A 27,691-nucleotide genomic window follows, 5' to 3' on the forward strand; every position below is an offset into this window, starting at 1 on the left:
TCACTTTGCGAAGAAACACCACGTGCCTATAAATTGACATCACCGGTTTCACAAATTTGCGTTTTTGTAATTCACACAGAGGCGATAATCGTATTGCTTTTAAAAAACCCTTTTCAAAAGTTTGCGTTTTTTAGACCCTCAAAATGCTGTTGTTGTATAAATGAACAAATTAAAAACTATTAAAGTTGTTGATTATATCTTTAGCAAAAATGAATTTTATGATGTAGTAGAAGCTGCAGTAATTTAATAGAGTGTATCTACTCTCGATTTTTTATTTGCATGAGTGTGAGATCTTTTGCCACGTTTTTGGAATTTTAGATACAGCATCATGGGTAACTTAGTTAAAATAATGTGGGCTTATGGAAGCAAGTACTATCAATTAACAACCTTGTATCTTACAGTAAGGCTGTCAAAAATGTTGTTATCATTAAAAATCGAATGGAGTTTTTAATTCCAGAACCCGACTGTTGCAGTTTACAGTGAACATTATTAGGAACTAGTTTAGAAATGTTATGTTTAGATAAACACACGATTTTGTCACAAATACAGCAGTTTCAGACATCAAACTTGAAAAAAAAATCTTATAAAAAGATAGATAAAAGTCATGCCTGTTATTATTTTAGAAACACTACACACCTATAAAGTGAACTCGCATGAGCATGACGTCACCATTTTCACAAATTCCAACCCGATCTCATGTAAAAGCGTATAAATAGTACAAGTGTGCAATGTGGTGGAATGTATACACCAAAACAAATTTTGGCGTGCGTATGATACGCTGTTTTTCGTGTGCATATGATACGCACTTCATAGCGTGTATATGACACGATCTTGGGTAGGTTTAGGGTGGTGGGGTGGGGGGTTCGTACGTATAATACGCCATAAAGTGCGTATCATATGCATGCGAAAAAAAAACCGTAGCATATGCACGCCAAATTGAGTTTTGCCATAGCCTATACATTTCACAACATTGCACACTCGTACTATTTATACGCATTTTCGTGAGATCCAGCTGCAAATTCAGACCCATTTTCAAAAGTGTGTTTTTTCAGGCCCCCAAAACTCCATAGTCGTGTAAATGAACAGCCAAAACGCATACAAATTTTCAGTTTTTAGTGAAAACAATGTTGTGTAAACGGCCCCTTAGATAACATACACTGTCAAAAAAAAAAAAAAAAAAAAGTACAAAATTGTACCTTTTAAGGTACAAGTGCGAAAAAAAACCTTTTAACTTGTACCTTTTAAGGTACAAGTGGCCGTCACTGGGGTGGTACCCTAAGTCAGGGGTAGGCAAGTTCGGTCCTAGAGATTTGATGTCCTCCAGAGTTTAGCTATAGCCACCACAGTATAAAACTCATGGCTCCCAGCATTCAGTGCAGCATTAACTATGTCACGATTGTTGAGATTCATATGCTGATTCTTGATATCTGTGTGCGTCTAAACTCCCCCCCCCCCCCCCCCCCTTAGAATATTTTTAAAAATCAAAATTTAGAACATCTGATCTGTGGCAAGAAAGTGCTGTTGGTGAATATTATTTATTATTATTATTTTTATGTGTAAAATAAAGATGGTGTTTAGGTTAGTCAAACATTATTCTTCATGATAGATTTTGTTTATGGCTTCTTGTGCTTTAAACAATTGTGTTTTGTTTACACCGTAACAAAAACCAAAAACACACTTTAAAATTCAAGTCAAACTGCCCAACTAAAGGAAACACTGATCTCCATAATGGTGACCAAACGTTTTCAATAAAACATCAATATCTAAACCTGTTCATTCTCAATAAGAGCTTCTATAGACGTCTTTCAGGGCTGGAAACAAACTCTGCAGGACAGCGGCTCACTAGGACCAAACTGAGGAAAGCAATGGTATAATTGTACCCTAAGGACCAATTGTGTACCGTTAAAGGTACAGTTATATGTTTTGTTCCCCAAGGAACTAAATTGTACCTCTACTGTACTTTTTTTTCTGAGAGTGTAGCTGTGCCTTTTCACCTTAGAAAAGTGTGTGATAACCAATGGAGAGTTGAACTGGAATGAGAATGCATGTACATACTGTATAAAACCGTCCCACATCTTCATTACCAACAACAAAAGCATTCTTTATAACTGCTAACAGAGAGAGAGAGAGAGATGAGCAAAAGTTTCATGTTCATAAAGAAAATAAACCATGCTTCTATTGCAGCTGCTATAAGGGGCCTTTACTCTATAGTGCACTTCCAAGTAAAGGCTAAATCACATTCAGTCAGAAACACTCGAACAGACCTCCTCACAGAACACCGCGGGGAACGGCACAGACAGAACCTCACGTACGCACGAAACTCGCCGTTAGCTTCAGGTTATAAATACTGAATGTGAGGGCACTTGCAATTATCATTGTGTAATCACTACAACTATTACTCAGTCACCAATAATCATTAGACTATATTTCATCAAGAACACACACTGAGGCATATCACAGATTTCAGCAAAAAAAAAAAAAAGGTCCTTTTGTCCCTGACGTACACTAATGCTTATTCAAAGAAAGAAGCCATGGCTATCCACCGTTGGAAGTAGAGTCCTTCGTATATGAGAACAGAGACGGTTTGTTGTGCCCATGCCTTTCACGGGACAGAAAGTGAGCAAATGTTTCTTTGACCTTAATAAAGTCCTGCAGCTTTTGTACAAGTTCAGACAAGAGAAATTGCAGCATCCAGTAGTCTCGTATAATCTTGTCTACTGATGAAACAGATGACCAGACTCGTGCCATCTCAGATTATGTGTCTGGGCAAAAGCAATGAGACTTTTTTTTGGATTTTTAGGGCCTGATATCTTTGAGATGACAATTCACAAAAAGGATCCCTGCCAAGTTATAAATCAGTATCTTTCCATTGATTTTATGGGGAGATATGCTATATAGTGGCCCTAAAAATTATGTGGACACATTGTGGTTGTCGGATCATGTTGATAGTTCATGTGATGTGGGGAACTGACATTGTGCACCCACAAAAAATCACTAGTTGGGTAAAATGGCAAGTTAGTTAGTTCTGAGAAAAGATCTTTGCAGACGTGTCCAAAACATTTTAGGGCCAGTGTATATTCATTAAAATAATCAGCCATACAATTGCTATACAATACTAAGACTGAACAGATGTTATACAATCTGTCGACTTATAATAACTAGTAGATTGTGTTGTTGACTTATGCTGTTGATTAAGGCTGTTATTGATGAGGTCGGTTTAGGGATAAAATCTCTCTCGGGAGCAAGTCTATCTAAACTTCTGCCACGTCTGCATTCAAATTTCTACATCTAGTTCATGGCTTACAAAAGTGCAAAAAACGGACTTGCTATGTGAACCTGACAAAAAGTGTTCAGGGACAAAATAATACTTAGAACATTATCTCTATACAAGATAAATATGGCATGTCACATTTATGAATATATAACTCATATTTGCCTTTACATTGTCCTCTCGTTGACACTTATCTACACATCTTTATATACAGTATTGGTATATACATAAAGGATAGTGTGGCACTGCATTTGAAGCACTTTGGAGGGCATATGGATGCGGAAACACAACAGAAAATGCAAGGCAGTGCAGTTAGAACAGAACTGGTGGTTGATCTCAGGAGCGGCTGCCCAAAGTCCTGATCGTGAAGAAATGTTTTTGCAGTGACCCAATTTATCACAAGTACTGTTTCTGTTTTGCGGGTAAAGGGTGAGGAATTGAGATTTCCCAGGGTTCCCACACCTTCAGAGCAATGAATTTCCATGAACGTTTTTTCCAGTTTCCAGGATAAGGATTTTGAAATAGACTTCACAAAATTAGAAAACAATTATACTGACTATAAAGAAAAATCAGGAATTTGTATAGATGTTATTCATTTCCCATGACATTCCTGATAACATTTTTTTCATGACTGTGGGAACCCTGGATAATTCATTATATTGGATTTAGCCTTTAAGAAAATACACTCTAATGCAGCAGGAGTCGCTGTTGATGTTACTGTATTATGTGTGTTTCAGAAACTTCTGGTATTGTTCTAGCACACATAAACGCACAAAATATGAACTGAATTGACCCTCCGCTAAGCGCCACCTCCTCAGTTTCTGTTCTCAGACAACCTTAACTGAATCGTCCCACGGGAATGAATGGGAAGTTAACTATTCAACATGTTAATTTGGGAATGAGGGTTTATGCAGTGTTCAAATGACCTCATGCGCTTCACAACTACTCGAGCTTTAAAGATTTGCAAAAGGGGGAGACACTGTGTGTGTATATGGGTTGTCTTAGGCCCCGTCCACACGAAGCCAGAGCTTTCTCTATCCAATCTTTTTTTACCCTCATTTCAAGAAATATTTGCGTACACACGAGAGCAATGAAAATGACTCAAAACGATGTAGTATGTATGCCAGGCCAGTATGTGGCGCTGTAATTCTGCCACAGAAATACACTTAAAACGGAGAAGAAGAGTTATGAATAGAAGGGTGTGGTGTGCCAAACAGCGGGGCGAGGGACCGCGAGAGCGGGCCGGTGACGAGTGGTAACGTTAATGAGTACCAGCTGCGTGACACACCGGTCTTGTCTCGCGGCCAAGTGACGGGAGCATAAAAGGAGGTGCCAAGGCACTCATTAACACTCATCACCGGCCCGCTCTCGCGGTCCCTCGCCCCGCTGCTTGCCACACCACAAAGGGGTAAAGCAATGGTAGGGAGTGAGGCAAAATCTCACGCTAAAATAACAATAAATACATTTGGTACTTAACAGATCAAATGGATCCGTACGTGTTTTATTAACGCCTACACCTACCCCAACCCCAAACCTACCCTTACAATAATGCAAATACGTTAACTAAATGACGGCTGTACACACGAAAACACAAGAATGTCGTTTTCAGATTGATCCACTCTGGGACCTGGATTCAAAATATCGGATTCATGCTTTCAAAACGCTGGATCTGTGTGGAACGCTGATACGGTACAACATTTATACGTATACAGCTAAACGCATCTCCATGTGGACGGGGCCTTAGTCTCAGACATGGCGCCCACAGACTGTTGGCTGAATTGTCTGTTGCATATGGTACACTTAACCACCGCCATGTTTACAACTGACAATGAGCGCTTATGAGGGTCAACTAAGCACTGGATATTCAAAAGTATGTGAAGTTTGCGGGCTCCATTTTTTGCAGTGAACATTCTTGAATTAATGCTTTATTAGATGCGGTCTGTTATTGTAGGGACATTAAACTTCACATTTTAACGCCCCTAAACATGACGCGGAACAAAACGAACAGTGATTGGATGCGTTACATGCGGCAAATGTCTTCTTGGGCGGTCCGTGGCCAATTAAAGCTGCGAAAAAGTCTGGCTACGCAAGACTAGTATATGGGTATCTTTCATCACTATTTGAAGTGCCAACAATAAGTCTAGAGTTTATTGTGTTCTTGGATAAAATTCCATTTAAACATGTTTATCTTAAACCATTTTCCCTGCATTTCCATTCTGAAGGACGTATCTCTATGCCTTAATTCCTTTGAGGTGTTTAACCTCCAAACTGAGAGCTTCGGAGAATAAGGGACCACATCAAAAAACTGTTCAAAGAAGAGTTCACAACTTTGCAGAGCCAATTAAAGATTATATGCCATAATCGCTCAATTGTGTGAATCACAGAATCATGGGAGGAAATTGTTAAACTGTTAATCCTTCATTCCGAAGGGCCCTTTGAGTTGGCCAGTTTTGACCATCCCGGATTTGAACAACCCTTTAATATGGCGGCCATTAATTGTTCTCACTCCGAAGTGCACTTCGGAGGCAGATTTATATAGTGAAGCACTTATATGAGCACTTGTCTGATAATATAATTGGAGCCAATAGTCGTTAGGGCCGGATTTGTCAGTAGCATATTAAGGCGAGGCTTAGCGAAAGGTCAATTGGATTGGATTGCTAAAGTAGCGAATAGTGTAGGTTAGAGAGATTGAGAAAAGAAGGAAGGAAGGAATGGAGAGAGAAAGAAAGAAAGAAAGAAAGAAAGAAAGAAAGAAAGAAAGAAAGAAAGAAAGAAAGAAAGAAAGAAAGAAAGAAAGAAACCTCAGCATTGCAAAATTAGACTTAAACATGCGATATGCCAAGTCACCTATAAAGAGCATGGCATTGACCCTGTAGGGAAAACAAAGATGGCCCACGCCGTGAGGGTGGGTCTCAGTTCGAAGCCTTCAGCAAGATAAAGTAAATGAGGTTCCTTTATAGTCTGCAGACTGCTCCCTACTGTATGTGCACTGTGTTGTAATTGCAGCTCTGATAAGGCAGGAAAAAACAAACAAACATCCCAATCAAATAAAACCAACGACACAACAAAACGAAACAAACAGAATTGTTCAGAGAGAAACTGGTAACGTAACACAAAACTTCAGGTTCCTCCAGAGGCAATTTGAACAAAATCCATTCTGTTGCTTTCTATGGCACCTGTTGTGTGGTTGGCGTCTTATCTAGTCCCTCATGTAGTATCCGTGAATCAGGGTTTGGCCAAGGAGGGGTTCCAGTTGGGCCTCAGCAGAAGTAGGCAAGTTCTGGGCGAAGCTGCTGGGTGGGCTCAGGGGTCATAGCGTGGTGCTCTGGCCCTCCTCCTCGGACACGGACTCCCCCTCCGGAGAGCTGATCGCAGCAAGGGAGCTCCGACATGGGCCCACCCTGAACTCGTCCAACAGGCTGTCCAGATTGACATTGATGGAGGGAATTTCCAAACTGAAGAAATCTGCTACAGGATCATGGGAAATGAGGGCAATGGCCACAAAAGTGAAGCGACAAGACAGTTTTAGAGTGAAACAGAGAGAAACGATGGAAATGACGATGATGAGGATGTCGAAAAACACAAGGAGAGAGAAAGCAAAAGGTAATTTCAGTTTCAAGGCCACTGTTAAGAGGCAAAGTCAGCGAAGGGTGTCGGATGTGTGTTGCAGCAGGAGAGGGGCACGTCAGACTGTTTCCTGGCATTTTACACAGGGATTCTGTCACACTGAGCCATTGGGGAGGAAATTGTTTGATATGAGGCCTGTTGTGCTTGCTTCTCCTGCTTCACTGCAAAATCTCTGCTACTCTCATATAAAATATAAAGTAATACATAAAGCTTTTTGATGTTTTTCAGGAAGTAAAAATAACAGAATAAACAGTTCACCACAATCAGTGCTGGGGAATGTTACTAGTTAAAAGTAAGGGCCGGTTCACACAGAACACGTTTTGCTGTTAAAAACACGAGACACGGGTCAGTGGAATAGAAAGATATGGAAGAGGATTAGGGCCAAGCAAAAAAAAAAAAAAAAAAAAAGCATCTAAAGCATCGAGATTAAACTCGTTAAATTTCGAGAAAAAAAGTCGAAATAAAATCTTGAGAATAAACTCATTAAATATTGAGAACAGTCGTTGTGTTTTTCGAGAAAAAACTCGTTATATTTTGAGAAAAAAAGTCGAAATAAAATCTTGAGAATATCGCATTCGATCAGTGTTCATAGCATACTGATAGAGGATATTAATATAATTTTGTCATAATTAGCTAAAGTTGATAGTATTTCTTTGTTACTGAAAGAAAGTCTGAAATATAGCTTGACTAAGTGATCCAATTCTGCCATGTCCTCTATCAGTATGCTATGAACATTGATCGAATGCGTTATTCTCAAGATTTTTTTTCGACTTTTTTTCTCAAAATATAACGAGTTTTTTCTCGAAACACAACAACTTTATTCTCAATATTTTATTTCGACTTTTTTTCTCGAAATATAACGAGTTTTTTCTCGAAACAGAACGACTTTATTTTCGATATTTAATGAGTTTATTCTCGAGATTGTATCTCGACTTTTTTTCTCGAAATTTAACGAGTTTAATCTCGCATTATAATGACTTTAATCTTGAGATGCTTTTTTTTTTTTTTTTTTTTTTGCTTGGCCCTAATCCTCTTCCGTAAGAAAAATGTGCAAGGTGTAAAGATGTTTTTTTTTTATTGAGTGCCGCCTTTTGAGAATGGCGTGTCGTTTGAGATGCTGCAGAAGACGCTACAGTTAAACACGTCTGTCTTGCATTGAAAAACAATGAAAAAGCAGCGCAGTGGAATGGCAAAACGAGTTCTGTGAACGGCCACTAACGTGTTACATTTACTAAGTAGCTAATTCAGTTACATTGTTACCATTTACATTAAGTGACATTATACTTTGTGTTATTTTGTCTCGCCATCAAGTAGAAAATCTATAATTGTGGTTTCCTGCTTCGCTTGCAGATGTTTGTATAAATTCTGAGGTATTTTTTGCTGTGAAAAAGTATTTGTCCCCTGACATAATTTGCCTGCAACAACAAATATAGCATGAAACATGTCACACAATGTCTGCATAAATGTTTTTACACAGGAATTACAATTGCTGGGAACAATGCATTGTACACGTCTCTATTTGTAACGCCACATATTTTAAGGGTGCTTTCACACCTGAGAGTTTGTTTTAGAACCTGGTGCGTTTTCTCCCTTGGTTCGGTTAATTTAGGCATATGTGAACACTGCAATCACGCTCGGGTCCGCACCAAAACAATGGCTCTGAAACCAGTCTCAAACCGATTGCAAACAAACTCTGGGACGGTTTGCATGAGGTGTGAAAGCAATCTGACCTAATGGACCAACAAACCAAATAGTATTATAATTCGGGAAATGTGCTATACAAAAGCAGTAGTGTGAATGAGCACATAAGTTATCACAGTTGAAACCCAAAAGAGTCGTAAGATTTCTGTCCCGATCAAGACTTGCTTCATATAGTGTTTTCTTGTGTCTTGACAGTTACAAATAAATCCATAATAAGCTCATGAAGCGAAGTTGTCAATCATCTTTATGGATGACGCAAACTCTGACCACTAAGAGACAGTTGTATTTGCATGTGATTTGCATGAAAATATTTTGATACGCTTTGAAAGGTTGCTTTAAGAAAGCGAACGGAACCCAAAATAAATGCAACATTGTAACAAATTAAGTCCCTGTTTTGGAACAAAACAAACAATCTATACACTCTAAAAAATGCTGGGTTAAAAACAACCCAAGTTGGGTTGAAAATGCACCGACCCAACAATTGAGTTGTTTTAACCCAATGGTTGAGTTGTTTTAACCCAGTGGTTGGGTTAAATGTTGCTTAAGACAACCCAATTGCTGGGTAAGAACAACTCAACCACTGGGTTAAAACAACCCAATTGTTGGGTCGGTGCAATTTTAACCCAACTTGGGTTGTTTTTAACCCAGCATTTTTTAGAGTGTAGGTGTGAAAACACCCTAATGGGGCTTTCACACAGGATGCGGAATGCGTTGCGCTTGCCGCGGGGTTCAGCGTAGCCCTTCAGAAACAATGCGATATGCGCTTCGCTGGCCAAAGCAAAGAAGGCAGAGTTTTCAAAACTTTTAAGTCTATTTGTCTATTCATTCTGTCAGGGGCAAATATGTATCTGTCCCGTGCTACAAAGCGAGCGACAGCATTAGCCCTGCTAGTCAGAAGAAGAAAAAAAAAAGAAGAAGAAGAAGAAGAAGAAGAAGAAGAAGAAGAAGAAGAAGAAGAAGAAGAAGAAGAAGAGAGCAAGGAAGAAGAGGCTGTGGGTGCATGAAACCCTTAGGTCCAGTGAACAGTTTGGTGAATTTAGGTTCGCAAAAGAGCTAAGAGAACAAGTTTCCATGTGTACTTTCGGCTCAGTAGGGAGCAGTTCGACAGTTTGCTGGGCACAGTGCTTGAATCAATGTAACGTTACCACAGAGCGCAGTGGCAAAAGTAAAAAAAAATTGAACTTTGACCGAGACATGCGCGTAAGCTCGTCAATGGTGTGCGATGCAGCAAAAAACAGTCCTTGCGCGCCGCAAGCCATTGAAAGGAATGGATTTCTTAGCGCAGTGGTGTCGTTGCCGCGTTCTGTGTGAAAGGCCCATAAGGTGGCTTTACTATGCCTTTTATCCGCCAATGCGCAGGATTTGGAACCTTAATTTGACAGTGTAAAGATTTCCAATTGTATCAGAAAAGAAGCCAAAAAGTAGTTACTTGTTAAATATTATGTGGCATTACCTGTTTGAAAAAGTATCTTTGAGTGTAAATGAAAAAAAGTAACATTATTTGCTACCTGACAAAATACGATTATATAATGTGTGTTACCTGTAACGCACATTACATGTAACACACGTTACCTGTTACGCACGTTACTTGTAACGCGTTACCCCCAACACTGACCACAATGACTAAAATACTCCACACATAGACAACAAGATGGGTGCAAATTGAAGATGTGGTAACATTAATAAACTTGTCAGTGGACTATTTGGATTGGTGGACGGTATCTGATTGTGATGACCTCCCCTGTGTAAGAATGAGATGGACGCAGATGGCGTAGTCATGACTGTGGGGGCGGAGAGCTGCCGCCCTGTGATGGACTCGACTCAAAGAGAGTTTGGTTAGGGTTTACCTAGGCCCACCTATGCGGTGGTGAGGATATTGGGAGGGGGAATGGATCACGATGTGAGGTCAGGGCCAGAGGCGTTGAGATGAACTTCATAAGCGACGACGTTGGAAAATATGTGGTGTTGCTCAGGAAAGTAAGGCCATAAGCCATGCACAGACCAGTCTCACACCATGCACAGACTACACTGACAGAATGAAGAAGCCAAAGGCAGCCCCGCAACTTGGAGAGAATGACAGCGCTGGAGAAGCAAGTGTTACGGTATGAGACGGAGAGCAAGGCTGCGGTAGGCCCCAGATTCAGCCAAAGCACCAGGCCAGACGGTGTGAGATGAGGCTATGGCACGGGCACAGCAGGTTCTGGCTTACCCTAAATGTCCCCCTCACACTCAGCCCACACTCAGTCCCTGGCCTCACACAGCTGCAAGGTGCACAACGATGACAGGGGATAAAAGAGTCATACATCAATCAGTGCTCAGGAGAATGACTGACAGACACGCCTCACATGATAGAACATACAATCAGTGCCATACAGCAGGCCACTAGAATGATACAAAGACCACAGACCTTACTTTAGGCAAAAACCTTACTTTAGGCAAACAGTCTCACACTGAAGCTGAGAGGATAAGTAGGGCTCATACTGAAGGTGAAGTGTGTAATTTTTTTCCGCTTCTAGGTTTTCTCAGACTTACGGCATAAAGAGGTGGAGTCCTACTGAAAATGACTGGATTTAGATTACGAAAATTCACCAAACAATGATAAATGTGACCACACATGTGCTCCAGATAGTGCCATTAAATTAAAGTTGATGATTTTTAACAAGTGCTTGCAGAATCTGCATGGGGAAATCTTTCATCCTCACATATAATTCCCATTCATGTGGATTCCTATCGTAGTGACTGGATTTTGCCCGCAAAAATTCACTGAAAAATTCACTCTAAAATTCTTTGAAAAAATTCATTTTTACTGCTGAAAGTTGAAAGTAAAGCTAGCCAATTCAATCGGAGTTGATGATTTTCAGCAAGTGCTTGTTAATTGTTTTGTTTCGTGGGAATCCTCAGTAGCGTGTCTAGTCTAAAGAGTATAAACTAAGCACCAATATCAAATTCAATATCACCCCTTAATCAAAGGGGTAGGGATCAAAATATTCCCCTATGAAATGGGACACCATACGTCGTAGCTAGCTCCAATGTCAAAGGAGATATGCCAATGTTTAACACAAGAACATGACCATAAATATGAAATTCGTTTTTTGTATGACGAATTTACGATTCCACCCATGTTTTCCGTATTCTGGAAATAATAGGGACCTACATGTTGCCACTGTCTCATAGCCTTCGTTTGAGGAGAGGTCCCGAAAAATCTTTGTTTGAAGGGCTATCTGGCCCTTACCCCTCCAACCAAAAGAGAATCAAGACACCCCTACCCTTTCATGTGAACACACAAAACAAAGGGGTAGGGGTAAGGGGTAGAAATGGGATTAGGCCCTGTGGAGTTTAAGTGGAGTTTTAAAAAAGTGTTTGTTTGAGCTGTCTGACATGTCCATCAGCTTCTTTCTCGAGTAAGAGAATGAGTTTGAGTTTAGTGTGAGATTACCTGTTTGTGGTGGGGCGGATGGGTCAGTAGAAAACCTGTATTGAAGCATTCATTATTATTTTTACAATTCCGCTAGTTGAGCAAAAATTACACACTTCACTTTCTAGTAAAATATATATAGTACATCCCTGGGCTTTGAGTGAATTCCCTTTGTTTCAACTTTTTCACAAGTTGTAGAGCTAAAATTGAATCCTAGGAATTAAAAAAATAATTTTCATACTATACATCTCAAAGGCAACTGAATCTATGGGCGCCCCATATTTAAGACAAACAAATCTCTTCACATTTCATAGGGGATCTGGCTCCTTAAAGTCCATCGCCTGCGTAGGACGGAGAGACAGACAGTTTGAGAGAGGGACGCTGGACTCCCGCTTGTGATGTTGCCATTGAGGCATGTTTACCTGTGGACATGCTCTCTCCGGGGGACAATCCGTCAAGTAGACCCTGCTCCAGGGGCTGGGGGACCGTAGGGGGGACGGTAGGTGGCTGGGGAGGGGGTAGGCTGGGTCTCTGCCTGGGCTTTGGGGTGGGCCGGGACTTTGTGAGCGTACCAGTCAGAGAGGGCGGCGAGGACAACGTATGGGGTCCCCCTAATGGGGTCTGGCCAGGGGAAGAGGTAGGCGCGTGTCCAGGGGGACAGCCCAAACCGTAAGGGGAGGGGGTACTTGGGGGAGTGGGGGACAGGCTAACCGGAGACGGCTGACCTGTGGATTGGTCTGACATCCCCCCCGACTGGCCGTAGGGAACCTTGGGCGGCACAGGGGCCAGTTTCTTAGACACTGTAGGGAAAGAGAGAAAACAACATCAAATATACTATTATATAAAATATACTATTTTATATAATAGGTCCGAGGAGTAAACCTGGTATTTACATTTGTTTTGGATGAACTTCTCAGGTAGCCTAGAAATCTAGACGCACCCAAGCGGTAGCAAATCTAATCTGCCGCGAGTGTCGTCTAGCAACTCTCAATACACTTCTGAGCTGTTAAAACCAAACTCCGGTCAGGCCAATCACATTGTGTATAGAGTCGGTGGGCGGGGCTTAACATAGTGACAGCAGAGTTGCACTTGTGTGCTACTAAAACAGAAGCTGGCGAACTGTGGTTTTTCGAATCAGCTTTGACCGCGACTCTGGAAGACTTGGAGTTAAGCTTTTCTCTGATAAAAGAACAAAGAACGGCATTTTAAAGAAGGGAAGATGTGTTCAGAGTTTTGCTGCCCGGATACGACGTAAGTTTAATCTATCAACAAGCTCCGCTTCACGTTGCTCTAGTTGGTTGTAGCGCTATCTAATCGCGTGCAGAGGGAGTTTGAAAGACAACCGTTTATCCCGCCCCTCGGATTGAGCCCTGTCTATGGTGGGTTTCCAGACCAAACATCTTGATGTGGGTCTGGCTTGTCAGGCTACCGCTCAGGTGAAAATGATGAGCAATGCATCTTGGGAATTTGTTTAAAAGTAATATTTTTTTAAATTATGTGGTGAAACATTCAAATCAAATTAATAGCATTTTCCTTTCAACTTGAAGGCACGAGTGTCTGAGAAAATCATGCTTTTGTCAAAGATTACGTATGGATCAGATGATCAAAACAGACGGAAGATCAAGTCATCAACACCCCTATAATGCTTCACAGTCATTAAGCTCATCCAGGGTCGACATTTCATTCAGTGACATTAGGTAGTTTTGATTTATATGCTATTTAAGGTTAATGATCGCATTATTTTACATATGCAATCGCTTGTTTCTGCTTCTTTTCTTTTCCACATCTGTTTTGATCAAGTGATTCAGGACTCAAGTAAATTAATCTTGATTTAAGAATTTTTTTTTATCCCGGAAAACACATTTGTGCAGTGAAAGGTGTATACACTGATCTGTCTGATCATCCAAATCAGATGTTATACCACTTTTAAAGAGGTTTATCTCTATATGAAATTTTATGAAATCATTAAAGAGGAACCCCACTGGGACGAACCTTTGCGTAAGGTGTGTGGGCTGTGCTCGGCCGAGTGGGGAGACTGGCTGCTGCTCTGCTGACCGCTGACAGGGGGCACTGTTGCTCCTGCTGCCTGCACAGCCTTGTGGCCAATCACAGGAGAGAGCTCCTTGCTCTTCAGAGTGCTGGAGAGAGAAACAAACATGACTGCCTGCCATCAGTCTGCACCCACCAAACCATTAATGACTAACAGTGTGCAAGGACCCTCACGTCCAGCGCCATCAAAACTAAAGCGCTCCTGGCTTTGAAGGTGTCTGAAAAGTATCGTGACATAATATTGACCTAAATGATGTGGGAATCGAATTCATAACCTTTGTGTTTCTGGCACCATGCTTTAACAGATCAGCTAAAAGAGCTTCAAATTATGACAAAATAGTTTTGTTGCTGAATGCTCAGATAACATGAAGGGGATTTTATAACATCCACAACTATATTTGCTTTCATGTGGGTGTGATGTTTTTTCCCCCAAAGACATGTGAAGGTGGATTTACACAGAGTGTGTTTCTCATCCACGTCAGCAGGAGGAGGATTGAGTGTCCTTGCCCAGCAAACACACACACACACACACACACACACACACACACACACACACACACACACACACACACACACACACACACACACACACACACACACACACACACACACACACACACACACTCACAGTATGTATCTGTATTATAAGTGAGCGCATGGAGCTTGTTTTTCACTCTGACAGCTCTATTCAGGCGCCTCTCTACTAAACTCTGGGAAAGATAAATCTATATTTTGCACACATGGACACGGGTCGTCCACATCTATATCCGTTCAGACATGCAGAGAACAAGTCTGTGGTATCTGCCCTGACTATGTTTGAAATGAATCCATCACATCTATGACTCAATCTCTGCAGTTCCGTTCGACTTTTGGATATGGGATGTGGAACTTGTACAGTGCAGTCAGCATCATTAGTAAAACGGCTAATATTGTCCGTATTGATGCTAAGCATTCATAATAAAGATCTTAGATAGATCTTTATTGCATTGATGGAGTCTGCATGTGCAGCAAGCGATGGGAATTCATGTAATTCCTTGACATTTCCGCAACCCTTCAATCAACTAGGGAGACTAATGGTCCAAAAAAAGAGCCTTCACATACACAATTCCCACCTCAATTAAATTTTGTGGCCTACTTTGCTGTGAAATGTATGAATTATCATTTGATTTGTCTCATTTCAGTCTTACGATGATTTTCCTGTACAGTTCTAAAATTCAGATGGCTACACAGTTGGGAAGACTTAAAGCCCCACTTGGCTACTTTTGCTCTCGGGGTCCCCCTACAGTTTGGAAAAAATAATGTCCTCAACTACTGTCGTAAGAGCTGTCATCCTACAACAGGGGATGCCATCGCGCGTGCATTTGTTGACATGACAACCCTGATAGCCCTGAACTAGTGATGCGTGGGTCGTCTCATAACCCGCGGACCCCGTATGTCTATTTAATGGTCGCGGGTGCGGGGCGGGTTGTAAAAATATATACAGTGGTGCGGCGTGCGCCATTATAGTAGTCTATTGGTTACCGTTTTACAGAATCTATATGATACTTCAGTTCAATGTTTGAGTGGTAGGTAATCACCGTAACAAGCATGACAGCATCGGTCGGGCACGCCTCCTTCAGCTCACGCCGACGAGCAAACGCTGGTCACATTTTGATCCTCGTCCTGCCTTTAATCCCATCACTTTTTTGTTTCCTCTTATTGCTTTCCTCCAACAAAACCTTTTCTTTCTTATTTGTCTCTGCTGCTTCGGACATGACTATATTATCCGCCGAACAAAGTTGGGCTCGCACGTCCGAATGTAAGGAAGTGTGTGTGTTGGTGGAAGTGACGTATATGCCGTAAAGCAGTCGAATTTTGTAGTTCTTTTCTTTTTCTCGGGTTACTACCCGAAACCCGAAGTTTAAAAGTACGATTAAAAACGATACAGACCCCATCAGGCTATGGCAGACGTGTCATTCAACCTATTGTAAGTCGATTTATCATCACAAGAGTCTTAAAAAATATATTATGAAGGTTGAAAAGTTACCTAGTGCTCCTTTAAATCTTGCTCAAATGATTACTTTTTAAGTGGCCAATTTTACCTTGTGTCTATTGCTTTATTCCCAAATCTAGTGAGCTGTCATGCGGTCTACGGACTTCATCTGACGCTATCTAGCAAGAAATTTTGCGTCTAAAAGATGTCTAATAGCCACCCAAACATAGCAATATCATCTCCTCCAACTAATACGCCTATATAGGTCGTTTGTAACTTCCTTGAAATACGACCCATAGGAGCGTTTACTAAAGTTGCGCCCCTACCGACAATATTTTAATGAATTAAATACGATGCACAGGAGAGTTTTCTAAAGTTGTGCTACTATTGACAGCAGGACACTTTCATTTTAAAGCATTTTCCCTTTTATCTGCATAATATTTAAGGTTTTGTATAGCTCAGTTGGTAAAGCATTGCACTATACAACAACAACATGTGATCATGCGATCGTGAGTTCGATCCCAAGGAAAACATGTGCTCATAAAGTGTGTATGCACTATAAATCACTGGGTAGGTTTAGGGATGGGGTGGGTGTAGTTGTAAATGAACAAAAAAATATTTTTGCTAAATGGAAATATGACAAATGGTGGTAAAAGGTCCAGACATTGCATTAAAATAAACATGCATTTTGGTTGGTAACGATAGTCATACGTCAGTTCATGACGTAACACGATACTGTCATTATTTTTACGCCAGCTAGAGGGCACATGACTTTAAAACGTAAATATAGGTTGTAATAAGGTGCTTGAAAAACGACCTATAGAGTATTTTTTTGGAGGACAGGTTGAACAAAGCCCTGACGTCTAAGCTAAATCTAATGTAATAGATATCTAACTATAGCCCAATAATAGACTAGTCATCTAGAACATGAAGATGTCAAAGAAATGAAACACCTTGCAATTACTGTTGCCTTTGCTTACATGATAGAGTAGCATATATCATCTTGCAAGTTATTTGGGCAAAAACGACATGTAACTAAATTCAAGGTTATTTTGGCTAGAAGTGGCTTACTCATAGCCGGACTAATATTGAGTTAACCGAGACTGTGAAATGACGGCTAATTAAATAATATATTAATTAAACACATTATACAATTAATTAAATATTGTCACCTCAAAGATAATAATCAAATGTTTGTCCAATAAAATGCCCTCTAGATAGAACGAGAATATATTTCCTTCTAAAACCATCAACTTCTGACTAAAAAGCTAATCGTGGTTAACAGCTAAAGCCCTGAAGTATAAGTGCAAACCAAACATTAGAGTGCTGTTGGTATGACATATTTTTGTAGCCAAAAGCCTTAAAACAAAGCAACATTTTAGCACTTTTGGTTCAGTGTTCAATGTTTTTTTTTTTTTTTTTTTATTGGTTAAATGGCTGAAATCAGTATTACCCCCTTGAGATTTTTAGCTTTTACTACTTTGCGTTGTAAAAGCCGCTTGCTAATAAGTGGCGAAATTGGATTACAGAGGTTGTACTGTAAACCCAAATAATCTAAACTCAATTTAGTAACCAGCTAATTCAGTTAATGCTAACTTGCTAATTGGCTTTGATTGAATTAGCAAAGCATAACAATTGTTGTTGAGTAAACAAGACAAATAATCAATGAATAACATGTTTATTTAATATCATCATTTGTAAAATGGTCATATATTACTGAAAGAGTATGGCAATGTAGAACATAAATCTGTACTCAAACTTAGCTCATGCTCCAATTGTCACAATGATGATAACTCCCCAAAAGATAAATCATAACAGAAACTCTTCTAAATTAGCATAGCAACGCATTAAATACTAAGCATTACACACATTAAACACTACTGAATCTACCATTTAACATAAATAAAACAAAACATTACAAAAAAATTGTTTACCCTCCCTATCGAGTGTCATGACTCATGGCAAAGCATGCTGGGAAATAGAAATCCCAGCTTACACTGTAAAAAAGTTTTTAAAAAAAGGTAGTGAAACATGACACATTGTACTATTTTCATGATTTATCACATTTTGTATGTGGTTCAGTACAATAATATTTTGAGTTTCTATTTATTAAACCAATTTCCTTCATTGTATCAACTCAAATTTTTAATTTCAATAAACTCAACCAGGCAACCAGGTTACTTACTTTTTTTTAAAGTTAAACCAACAAATATATAGTTTTACAGTGTAGTTTAAGTAAATTTGAGTTTGTTTAAATTAAAATAAACAAAAATGATTATAATTATTTTATTTTGATTAGGGTTTACAGTTAACGCTTTCACAGCCTCATTGTGTTCACGTTCTTGCAAATATTTAGGGGAAAAGGTTTTTGAATAAAGACTGAAAGAGTTTTTAGAAGCCTAAGGCGTTGAAATCATGTGGCCGTGGTGTTCATTAATAGCCTATGTTTAGTTAATTATGAAGATTTTCATCATTATGAACCAAAGGTGTAAGAATTATACACTTTTGGTGGTCACAGAACTTATTTTCTGCAACAGTACAAAAAAACTATGGAAAAAATCCTGCTTTCTGTCAAGGGAACCAGGCCGAGTGATGCTAACTTTCGGGTTGGACTAAAAAATATTTAATCAATGCAGCTAGCCCCAGATATTACTAATATAATGCTAATAAATTCCTTTGCAATTCATTTTGTGAAGTCTTTACATTTGTATTATCCAGAGCTATCATAAAATGCAGAATAAATCAGTTATTGTTTTTGTGGTGTGAGGGCGCCTATCATGACTAAAATAGCTACCGAGGTGGGCAGCTCATTAGGGTTTGGAACAGAGCTGCTGGTGTTTATGTTCTTCCACATCAAGTATGACTATCCCAATGAGCAAACAGACCTCTTGACTCAATCAATACATTCATAAGCATCCGTGTGACCATGGGCAGCAGGTAGTTATCGTTAAATAAAACTGACACTAAAACTAAAACCAACCAATTGAAATCAAATAAAATATAAGGTTACACTTTATTTAAAGGTGACATAGTTACAATGTACTCACTCAAATAACTACTGAGTAGAGGCAAACAGTAGTGAAGTATTTTTACTTTCTACTCAAGTACATTTTTCAAGTATATACTTTATCAGTGTTTTTCTTTGGAAAACTTTTACTTCACTACATTCTAAAGCATAATATATTATGTCATAATTTTTATTGCACTACATTTCATAAATAAAAGTTTTTTTTTACCTTTAACTATTAATTACTTTAAACGTAGAGTACTTTCTTACTTGTACTCAAGTAAAATTGTAATTATTTTTACTTGAGTAAAAGTATACAGCAGTACATTTTTAATGTAATTAAGTATTCAATATGATACGCAGTGCAGTAAAAATGACAATATTATGTTTTGGAATGTTGTGAAGTAAAAGTTTTCCAAAGAAGAACCAATAAAATACATATACTTGAAAAATAAAATTACTTGGAAAGTAAAAATACTCCACTACTGTCTGCCTCTGCTACTGAGTGTTAGTAATAAATGACATGTACTTGCTATAGAGTTACGGTTCAGTTCCCTTTCAGTCGGTCACTATGACGTACGTCGTGACCGACGAATTGGGATCACTTCTGGGAGCCCCTATCAGCTTTGAGATATAGAAAATGGGCCAATAAACATTGGCGTGCGTGTTTTGCATATCGCACCCCGCCCCGCTGCACGGGTATAAAGCGGAAGCGATCGCCACGCACTGTTGTTTTTCACTTCGAAGCAGAACTGCATTGATTAAATATCTGACTGCCTTCTATCTAGCGAGAGAGAGAGAGAGAAAACGCGTGCCGGCGGAAATCGCTCGTGTTGGCCAGACGGCACAAGACTGCTCACTGCTGCTGAGAGAGCTGCTGTTTTCACAGCAAACTAAGAAACTGAACAAATTGCACTACGCTCATACACACACACACACACACGACACAGTTGGTTCGGTGGGCATGTTCCTCTTCTGGTGAGAGCAGAAACAGGCTGCACACAACACCTGTTATTCTGCCGCGGTCGATCCCTGGGTGCTTCAGCACTAAAAGAGCAGATTTCCTCACAAAAAGAGCTACACAGGTGACTTGCCGTCCTTTTCAGGATGTCTTTCCACCTGTGCGTTTCTGGATGCGGTTGTTCCCTGTTGCCCGCCGACGGTCACAAGCGCTGTATCACGTGCCTGGGCTTAGAGCACGCTGAGGCAGCGTTTGTGGATAGCTCGTGTTCTCACTGCGGGAACATGACTATCTCGGCGCTTAGGTCGAGACTCACCTACCTTTGGGAGGGTGGAGTCCCCCTACCCATAGCTCGATTTAGGTCTATTCTTGCCCAGCAGAATAGGCCTACTTTGACGGATGGCCGAGGTGACCTGAGGATCACGGTTAGGGCAAACCCGTCGAGTGAGCCTCCGCGGGACCTGCCTTTCTTCCCGGAGATGGATGAGGAGCTGACTAGGTCGTGGAAAGCACCGTTTAGCAGAGCCCATTAACATTTAACCTTGGCAGAGCCCACCCTGCCGACGGCGGCAGCACCTCCGCCTGCTCATTACTGAGGGCGCCCGCCCGCAGCCCAGCAGCAGCCTCCACCCGCCGGCCGCGGGAAAGACGCTCAGGCCGCTACCAAGCCAGGTGGGAAGCGTCGTCGTAAGAGACCCTGAGACGGGCCACCCAGAGATGGAGGAGTCTGCTCGACAGGAAGTGGCAGCAGCACCACTTCCTCCCCCTGGAGGAGGGCCGGGGGGCTTCCTTTTGACATTAACATCTGTCCCGCCACTGGCCCAAGGGTACCAAAACTTCACAAAAAGAGCAGTTTCCAAAATCTCTGGGTGCCAAGAGAGCGCGCTTGGTGGTGTTCAACGCTCCCATGCCCTGTCACCCTCAGGCGCCTCTCCAATCGGCAGCAGGGGGCGCGTGGGACGCCCACAGGCGGCCTCCCCACTGTACCACGCCCCCTCAGCGGAAGCAGGTAAGTGTTGCCATGCCCACGCAGACCCCACCACAGGCCGCCACCGCGCCGTTCGGGTCGGGTCCCTGCATGCCGCTGCACTGCCCCGCTGTGGGTACGTCTGCCGCTGGTCCCGCTGGTTCGGTTGCTGGGGGCCTGGCTAGCGCTCCCCAGCCCGTCCCGCTGGTTCATCCGCACCATCAGACTCGGCTATGCGATTAAGTTCGCCCGGCGTCCCCCCAAGTTCAGGGGCGTTCACTTCACCTCTGTGTCGAAGCAGGGCGCCCCGGTGCTTCAGGCGGAGATCGCAGTCCTACAGGCGAAGGACGCGATCGAGCCGGTCCCTTCAGCCGATATGAAGACCGGCTTTTACAGCCCGTACTTCATTGTACCCAAGAAAAGCGGCGGGCTACGGCCGATCTTGGATCTGCGGTTCTTGAACCGGTCCCTTCACAGGCTACCGTTCAGAATGCTAACGCAGAAACGCATCTTCAGGTGCATCCATCCCCAAGATTGGTTTGCAGCAATCGACCTGAAGGATGCGCACTTTCATGTCTCGATTCTCTCTCGACACAGACCGTTTCTACGCTTTGCATTCGACGGACGAGCATATCAGTAGAAGGTCCTACCCTTCAGACGCTCCCTGTCGCCCCGTGTCTTCACGAAAGTTGTGGAGGCAGCCACTGCTCCCATGAGAGAGCGTGGTGTTCGCATCCTCAACTACCTCAACGACTGGCTGATTCTAGCTCAGTCACGAGAGCAGTTGTGCGAACACAGGGACATGGTGCTCAAGCACCTCAGCCAGTTGGGGCTTCGGGTCAACTGGGAAAAGAGCAAACTCGACGCAGAGGATCTCTTTTCTCTGTATGGAGCTGGATTCGGTCGGCCTGACAGCGCGCCTCACCGAGGAACGTGTCCAGTCGGTGTTGAACTGCTTGAATTTGTTCAAACGCAGGACAGCAGTCCCACTGAAACAATTTCAGAGGCTCCTGGGGCATATGACATCCGTAGCGGCGGTCATGCCGCTCGGGTTGCTCCATATGAGACCGCTTCAACGCTGGCTACACGACCGCGTCCCGAGGTGGGCGTGGCACAGCCTGTCCCTCTGTGTCTTAGTTACACCGTCAAACTGCCAAACCTTCAGCCTGTTGTCGGACCCTGTATTTCTACGGGCGGGGGTGCCCCTAGAACAGGTATCCAGGCATACGATTGTCTCCACGGATGCCTCATCCACTGGCTGGGGTGCCACGTACAACAGGCTTGCAGTTTCAGGTCTGTGGACTGGGCCTCAACTGCAATGGCACATCAACTGCTTAGAGCTGTTAGCAGTTCGTCTTGCCCTGAGCCGCTTCAAGACACCACTCCAGGGCAAGCACATTCTGGTCCATACGGACAGCACTGCGGCCGTAGCGTACATCAACAAACAGGGTGGTCTACGTTCCCGTCGCATGTCACAACTCGCCCGCCACCTCCTGTTATGGAGTCAGAAGTATCTGAGGTCACTTTGTGCCACTCACATTCAGGGCCTGCTCAATCGTACAGCCGACAAGCTCTCACGACAGCCGGTGCTTCCAGGAGAGTGGAGACTCCATCCCCTGGTGGTCCAGCTGATCTGGGATCGTTTCGGGGCCGCACAGGTAGACCTGTTTGCTGCCCCAGACACGGCCCATTGCCAGTTGTTTTGGGGACCCTAGGCACAGATGCTCTGGCGCACAGCTGGCCCCGGGGCCTACGCAAATATGTGTTTCCCCCAGTGAGCCTTCTTGCACAGACATTGTGCAAGGTCAGGGAGGACAAGGAGCAGGTCCTGTTGGTGGCGCCATACTGGCCCAACAGGACGTGCTTCCCAGAACTAGTGCTCCTTGCGACAACACCTCCTTGGCCCATTCCTCTGAGGAAGGACCTCCTGACTCAGAGACGGGCCACCCTCTGGCACCCGCGTCCAGACCTCTGGAAACTCCATGTCTGGTCCCTGGACGGGACGCGGAGGTTCTAGGTGGCCTGCTACAGGCTGTGGTAGACACGATCACTTCCGCTAGAGCTCCCTCCACGAGGCACCTCGATGCTTTGAAGTGGAACCTGTTCGTCGACTGGTGCTCTTCTCATCGAGAAGACCCCCGAAGATGTTCGGTCGGGGCCGTGCTTTCCTTTCTACAAGATGGGTTGGAGAGAAGGCTGTCTCTCTCCACCCTTAGGGTGTATAAAAAAATAATAAAAAAAGTTCCCACCACTCCCTTCCAGGACCAGGTGGTGAGCCTGCAAGCGCTGGCTTCGGAGGAGGCAGACCCAGCCCTGGCTTTTCTCTGTCCGAGCTCTTCGGATTTATGTGGACAGAATGCAAAGCTTTAGGACCTCAGAGCAGCTCTTCATCTGTTACGGAGGAGAGCAGAAGGGAAAGACTGTCTCCAAGCAGAGGATGGCCCACTGGATAGTGAATGCCATTGTCTTGGCTTATGAGTCCCAAGACGTGCCCTGCCCGCTCGGGTTTAGAGCCCACTCCACCAGGGGTGTAGCCTCGTCCTGGGCGCTGGCTCGTGGTGCCTCGCTGACAGACATGTGTAGAGCTGCGGGCTGGGCGACACCCAACACGCTTGCTAGATTTTATAGCCGGTATCTTCCGGTGTACTCACTTCCCATCGTCGGTAGCACCGGAGTGCCTGTTCTAGTGTCGGCTTGCTGCGCCACTCCCTTCCTCATGGAATGGATACGTGCGCTTATATGCTCCAGTCGTTCCCCAGTATGGCGAACCCTGTCGAGTCCTCCGCAGCCCGCGGCAGTCAGACTTGGCGTTGCGTCTGATGCCAGGTCTAACACTCGTATGCATTGGTGGAACTTGTGTTAGGCTGGGTTCCATATGTTGTGACCCCCACGGCGGTCCCATATGTGTATTCTCCATGGTACGGCTCCCTATGGCAAGCCTGTGTCTTTCCCTCGGCAGAGCCCACTCTGCCGTCTCAGTGCGGTGACTGTCCCCCGCCCAAGAGAGCCGGGGCCACCCCTGGGACTCCCATATGTTGTACTGCCCACGGCCAGTCCATACGTGTAATTTCCACATGACAGCCCCCTTTGGGGTAGTGTGGCTTCAGCAGCGGCCTCCAGGGGCACGCTTTCCCAGTGTTATCCAATAGTCCACTGTTTGGGTCTTGTGGGATGGCAGTGTGACTCTCCCTGCAGGAAATTCCCCATCCGTTTAGACGGGGTCCGAGGGACTCCCGCAGGGCGCTGGAAGTGGTAGTAACTGTGGCGTTTTCTATAGGGATCCCAATTCGTCGGTTACAACGTACGTCGTAGTGACAGACTGAAAGGGAACGTCTCGGTTACGTATGTAACCCTCATTCCCTGAAGGAGGGAACGGAGACGTACGTCCCGTTGCCACAGTTGCTGTACCATCACTGCAGCTCGAGCCACTAGTTCGGCTCCTCAGTGAAAAACAACAGTGCGTGGCGATCGCTTCCACTTTATACCCGCGCAGCGGGGCGGGGTGATATATGCAAAGCACGCACGCCAATGTTCATTGGCCCATTTTCTATATCTCGAAGCTGAAAGGGACTCCCAGAAGTGATCCCAATTCGTCAGTCACGACGTACGTCTCTGTTCCCTCCTTCAGGGAACGAGGGTTACATACGTAACTGAGATGTTTTGGGTTAAGGGTTAGATACTAATTATACATAATTTACTGTTATTACTACAGTAACTACAAGTAGTAACGTGTAACTGTGTCACCTTAAAATAAAAAAAGTGTTACCAAATATAAAAAGCTTAAACATTTCTCATTTTAATTTAAAGTTGATGTAAAAAAAAATATATTAAAAAAAGTTCATATATTTTTCTTGTTATTTAATTATTAGTGCTGTCAAATCGATTAATCGCGAACTTTTATTTTAGGTACGATTAATTGATTTTACAGCACTAATAATCACTAAATACCTATAAATGAAATTAAAAATCAATAAAAATGATATATATATATAAAAAAAGACTAAAGATGACAAACAAAATCTAACTCAAATCTAAAGAATTTGATTTAAACTATGAATATAAAATATAAAGACATATTTGGGAGAAGAAGAATAAAACTACTCAAAATGACAACGAAATTACTAAAACCACATTTTAAATTAAAATGAGAATGAAAAATATAAAAACAGATTCAAAATATTAATAAAAAAACATAATGGCTTTGCAATGAATACTACAATAACACTGATTTCAATTTGAAGGATGCACTTTCGCTAAAGGCCAGTGACATCATCAGTTGCTAGGCAACATCAGGCTTCCCTGGACAAATGAGAATGTTACGCAATCTGTGTGATGAGGCCGAAAAAGCAAGAACATCACAAAGAAAGTAAAACAAACAAACAAACAAAAAACAAAAAAACAAAAAAAGAGCCAGTATGGAGTGATCTGAGGTGAGTGCTCAGACAGTGTGGGGAGCCCTGTGTTGCAGAGGCAGGGTGGCCGCAGGCAGGTGGTATTTACCTAGTCAGCCTGGGGGGTCCTCTGTCGCGGGCACATGGACAGGCGGCCCACGGCGGGGGGGCGGAGGAGGGGAGGCTAGGGGGGTTTCCGAGGGACATGTCGTGGCGGGTCAGCATGAGAGGGGTTTTAATGTAGAGGGGCGAGGCATTGGCGTCAGGCAGAGCGGCATGCGGGGCGTCACACACTGGGCCGTGTTTGAGAAAGTGCAGGCAGCTAGGCTTGGGGTTGGAGTTGATATCGAGTGAGGAGGAGGAAGAGGAGGAAGAGGAGGAAGGGGGTGGTTGGGGCAGGGGCAGGGGCAAGGGTGGGCCGAAACCGGTCCAGCGCAGGGGCGGAGGCGGGGAGCTGGGAGGCTGCGACTCGGGGCCGGGGGCCACGGGCCGAGCGCAGGGAGGGGGCTTGGGGTAGAAGTGGTGTTGGGACGAGGAAGGGTAAGGAGGGGGTGGCCGCTCTTCCACGTGGGACGCATAGACATGTGAGGAATCCGGCCGATTGGGCGACACGTCGTCTGAGCTGCAGATATTGGAAACAATAAAGAGCAAACACAGGAGAGAGAGCTCTGGTCAACTGCACACGGATGTTCAGCTCCAGCTGTGGTTCGCTAGCGTTATACAACACTGATCACACTCTCAGGATCCTTCGCTCTGCATGTTTGTCTCAAGCTGGTATGAGCATTTTAGCCAGTTTAGCGCACGACAATGAGCAACAGGTTCAGCAAATAGCAAGCGTAGCAACGAAAAACAGGCGCAAGGAAAGGCTTCCGACTCCGTTGGGAGGAGAAGCACAGCAATGCATTCAAAAGAAAAAACTGAAAATGACCTTGTGTCTGCGCACTGCGCCCGGAAGGATACAAATCTCTGGTAAAGCAACCAAACGTCAGAGAGTTTGGTGATTATGCAATAATCTAGCTAACCAAAAACAAAAAAGCCAGAGCAGTTAAACACAGACACAAAAAGCATTCTTTCATTGCTTGAAAGAGTGTCAGAGGGGGAGAGGTAAGCCAGTCAAATCATCAGCCATCGCGAACCCTAAATGCAATGACTGAACCATGGCGTCACCTTCATTAATGTGTGATTTACATATGGGCTTATGGGGTGAGTATTAGTGAAATTAAATGAGTAGGAAGCCACGGCAAGAAAGTCTTACATTCATGAGGTAAATTGCTCTGAACTGTGCGGTTTAACCTCTCTAAATGATCAAATAGGCCTGTACACACTGCAAAAGTGACAACCACGGTCAAATCCAGAAGTGAATCCTCTTAAATAATGGTCTGGGTGTGAACAAAATACAGGAGCCGCTCCTGAAATTGCAAATGAGAAACATGCCCAAGAAGCATCAGTGTTTCATTAGAAATGTCTTTACTCTCGCTAGATTTTTGCAACTGATTTTGGGAAGTCCTTAAATTTCCAAAGTTTTCATATAAACATCAAGAACAAATTCGAGAGCGATCGGTGTATTCAAAATGAATAACTTTAACGTTAGAGAGCAAACGTGGAGCAACGAGGAAGTGCCTCATCAATATTTGGTCTGACGAGCATGTTTCGAAAATGCTAAAAAAAAGCGCACAAAAAGCACACCTGGTTCTTCTCATCAAAGGACCCGTGTTCCCCAATATTATTCGGGGCGGTACAGATGACAGAACGGCCGTCTCTTTTGCACAAGATACGCCTGTCTCTTTTCTGCACAACGGAGGAAATCCTGGTGCTGTTTTGAATGTTTTGAACATTTTATGAGCTCTTCAAGAGTTCTCAGCGGGTAAAAATAATGCCATATGTACACGCATAAAATTATGGCGTTTAATCCAGCACACAGTATTGTTTCGAATGTTTGATAAGTGAGCTCCTACGTCATATAACCCGACCAGGACCATCAGGTTGTGAGCGTCTCCCTATGCCTTTGGTTCGGTAACTTTAGGTTCGCTGTTAAATGCCAGTGTGAACGCAAAGCGGACCAAGACTATATGTTTTGTTTTTGTTTTTTGGTCCCGACCAAACAAACCAAACTAACCGAAGTGTGAACGCACCCTAAAATAGTTAAACGTTTTGGTCTATCCTCTGCACCTCCGCATTCGTCAATACGTCAGGCCACTCTTCAGCCAGAACTAGACTCGCATACAGAAGCCAGTGATTACAGTTTATAAAGTTATAAATATGGATATTTTTCTTACAAAATACTCTTCACTTCAAAAGTCCTTTATTAATCACCTGGAGCCATGTGGATT

The 27,691-nt window shown here is 43.1% G+C and overlaps 1 protein-coding gene across 13 annotated transcripts in view; it reads right to left on the bottom strand.

Moving 5' to 3' along the window:
* Positions 1–1,460: 1,460 nt before the first annotated feature.
* Positions 1,461–27,691, bottom strand: part of arhgap44a (Rho GTPase activating protein 44a) — a 118,633-nt gene continuing 92,402 nt past the window's right edge. For 4 of the 13 annotated variants that reach the window (XM_067457069.1, XM_067457094.1, XM_067457049.1 and 1 more), the window contains 4 exons: positions 25,471–25,983; positions 14,007–14,152; positions 12,437–12,814; positions 1,461–6,739 (listed from right to left, as the gene is read on the bottom strand). In XM_067457069.1, the coding sequence (XP_067313170.1) occupies positions 6,582–6,739; positions 12,437–12,814; positions 14,007–14,152; positions 25,471–25,983 (1,195 nt within the window). In that variant the 3' untranslated portion in view covers positions 1,461–6,581. Of the gene's footprint in view, positions 6,740–10,808; positions 10,861–12,436; positions 12,815–14,006; positions 14,153–25,470; positions 25,984–27,691 lie in introns of all 13 variants that reach the window. The other 9 variants (XM_067457059.1, XM_067457086.1, XM_067457140.1 and 6 more) reach the window with 7 other exon arrangements.

Source organism: Pseudorasbora parva, chromosome 2 (genome assembly GCF_024679245.1).
Source record: "Pseudorasbora parva isolate DD20220531a chromosome 2, ASM2467924v1, whole genome shotgun sequence".
Classification (NCBI taxonomy): Eukaryota; Metazoa; Chordata; class Actinopteri; order Cypriniformes; family Gobionidae; genus Pseudorasbora; species Pseudorasbora parva.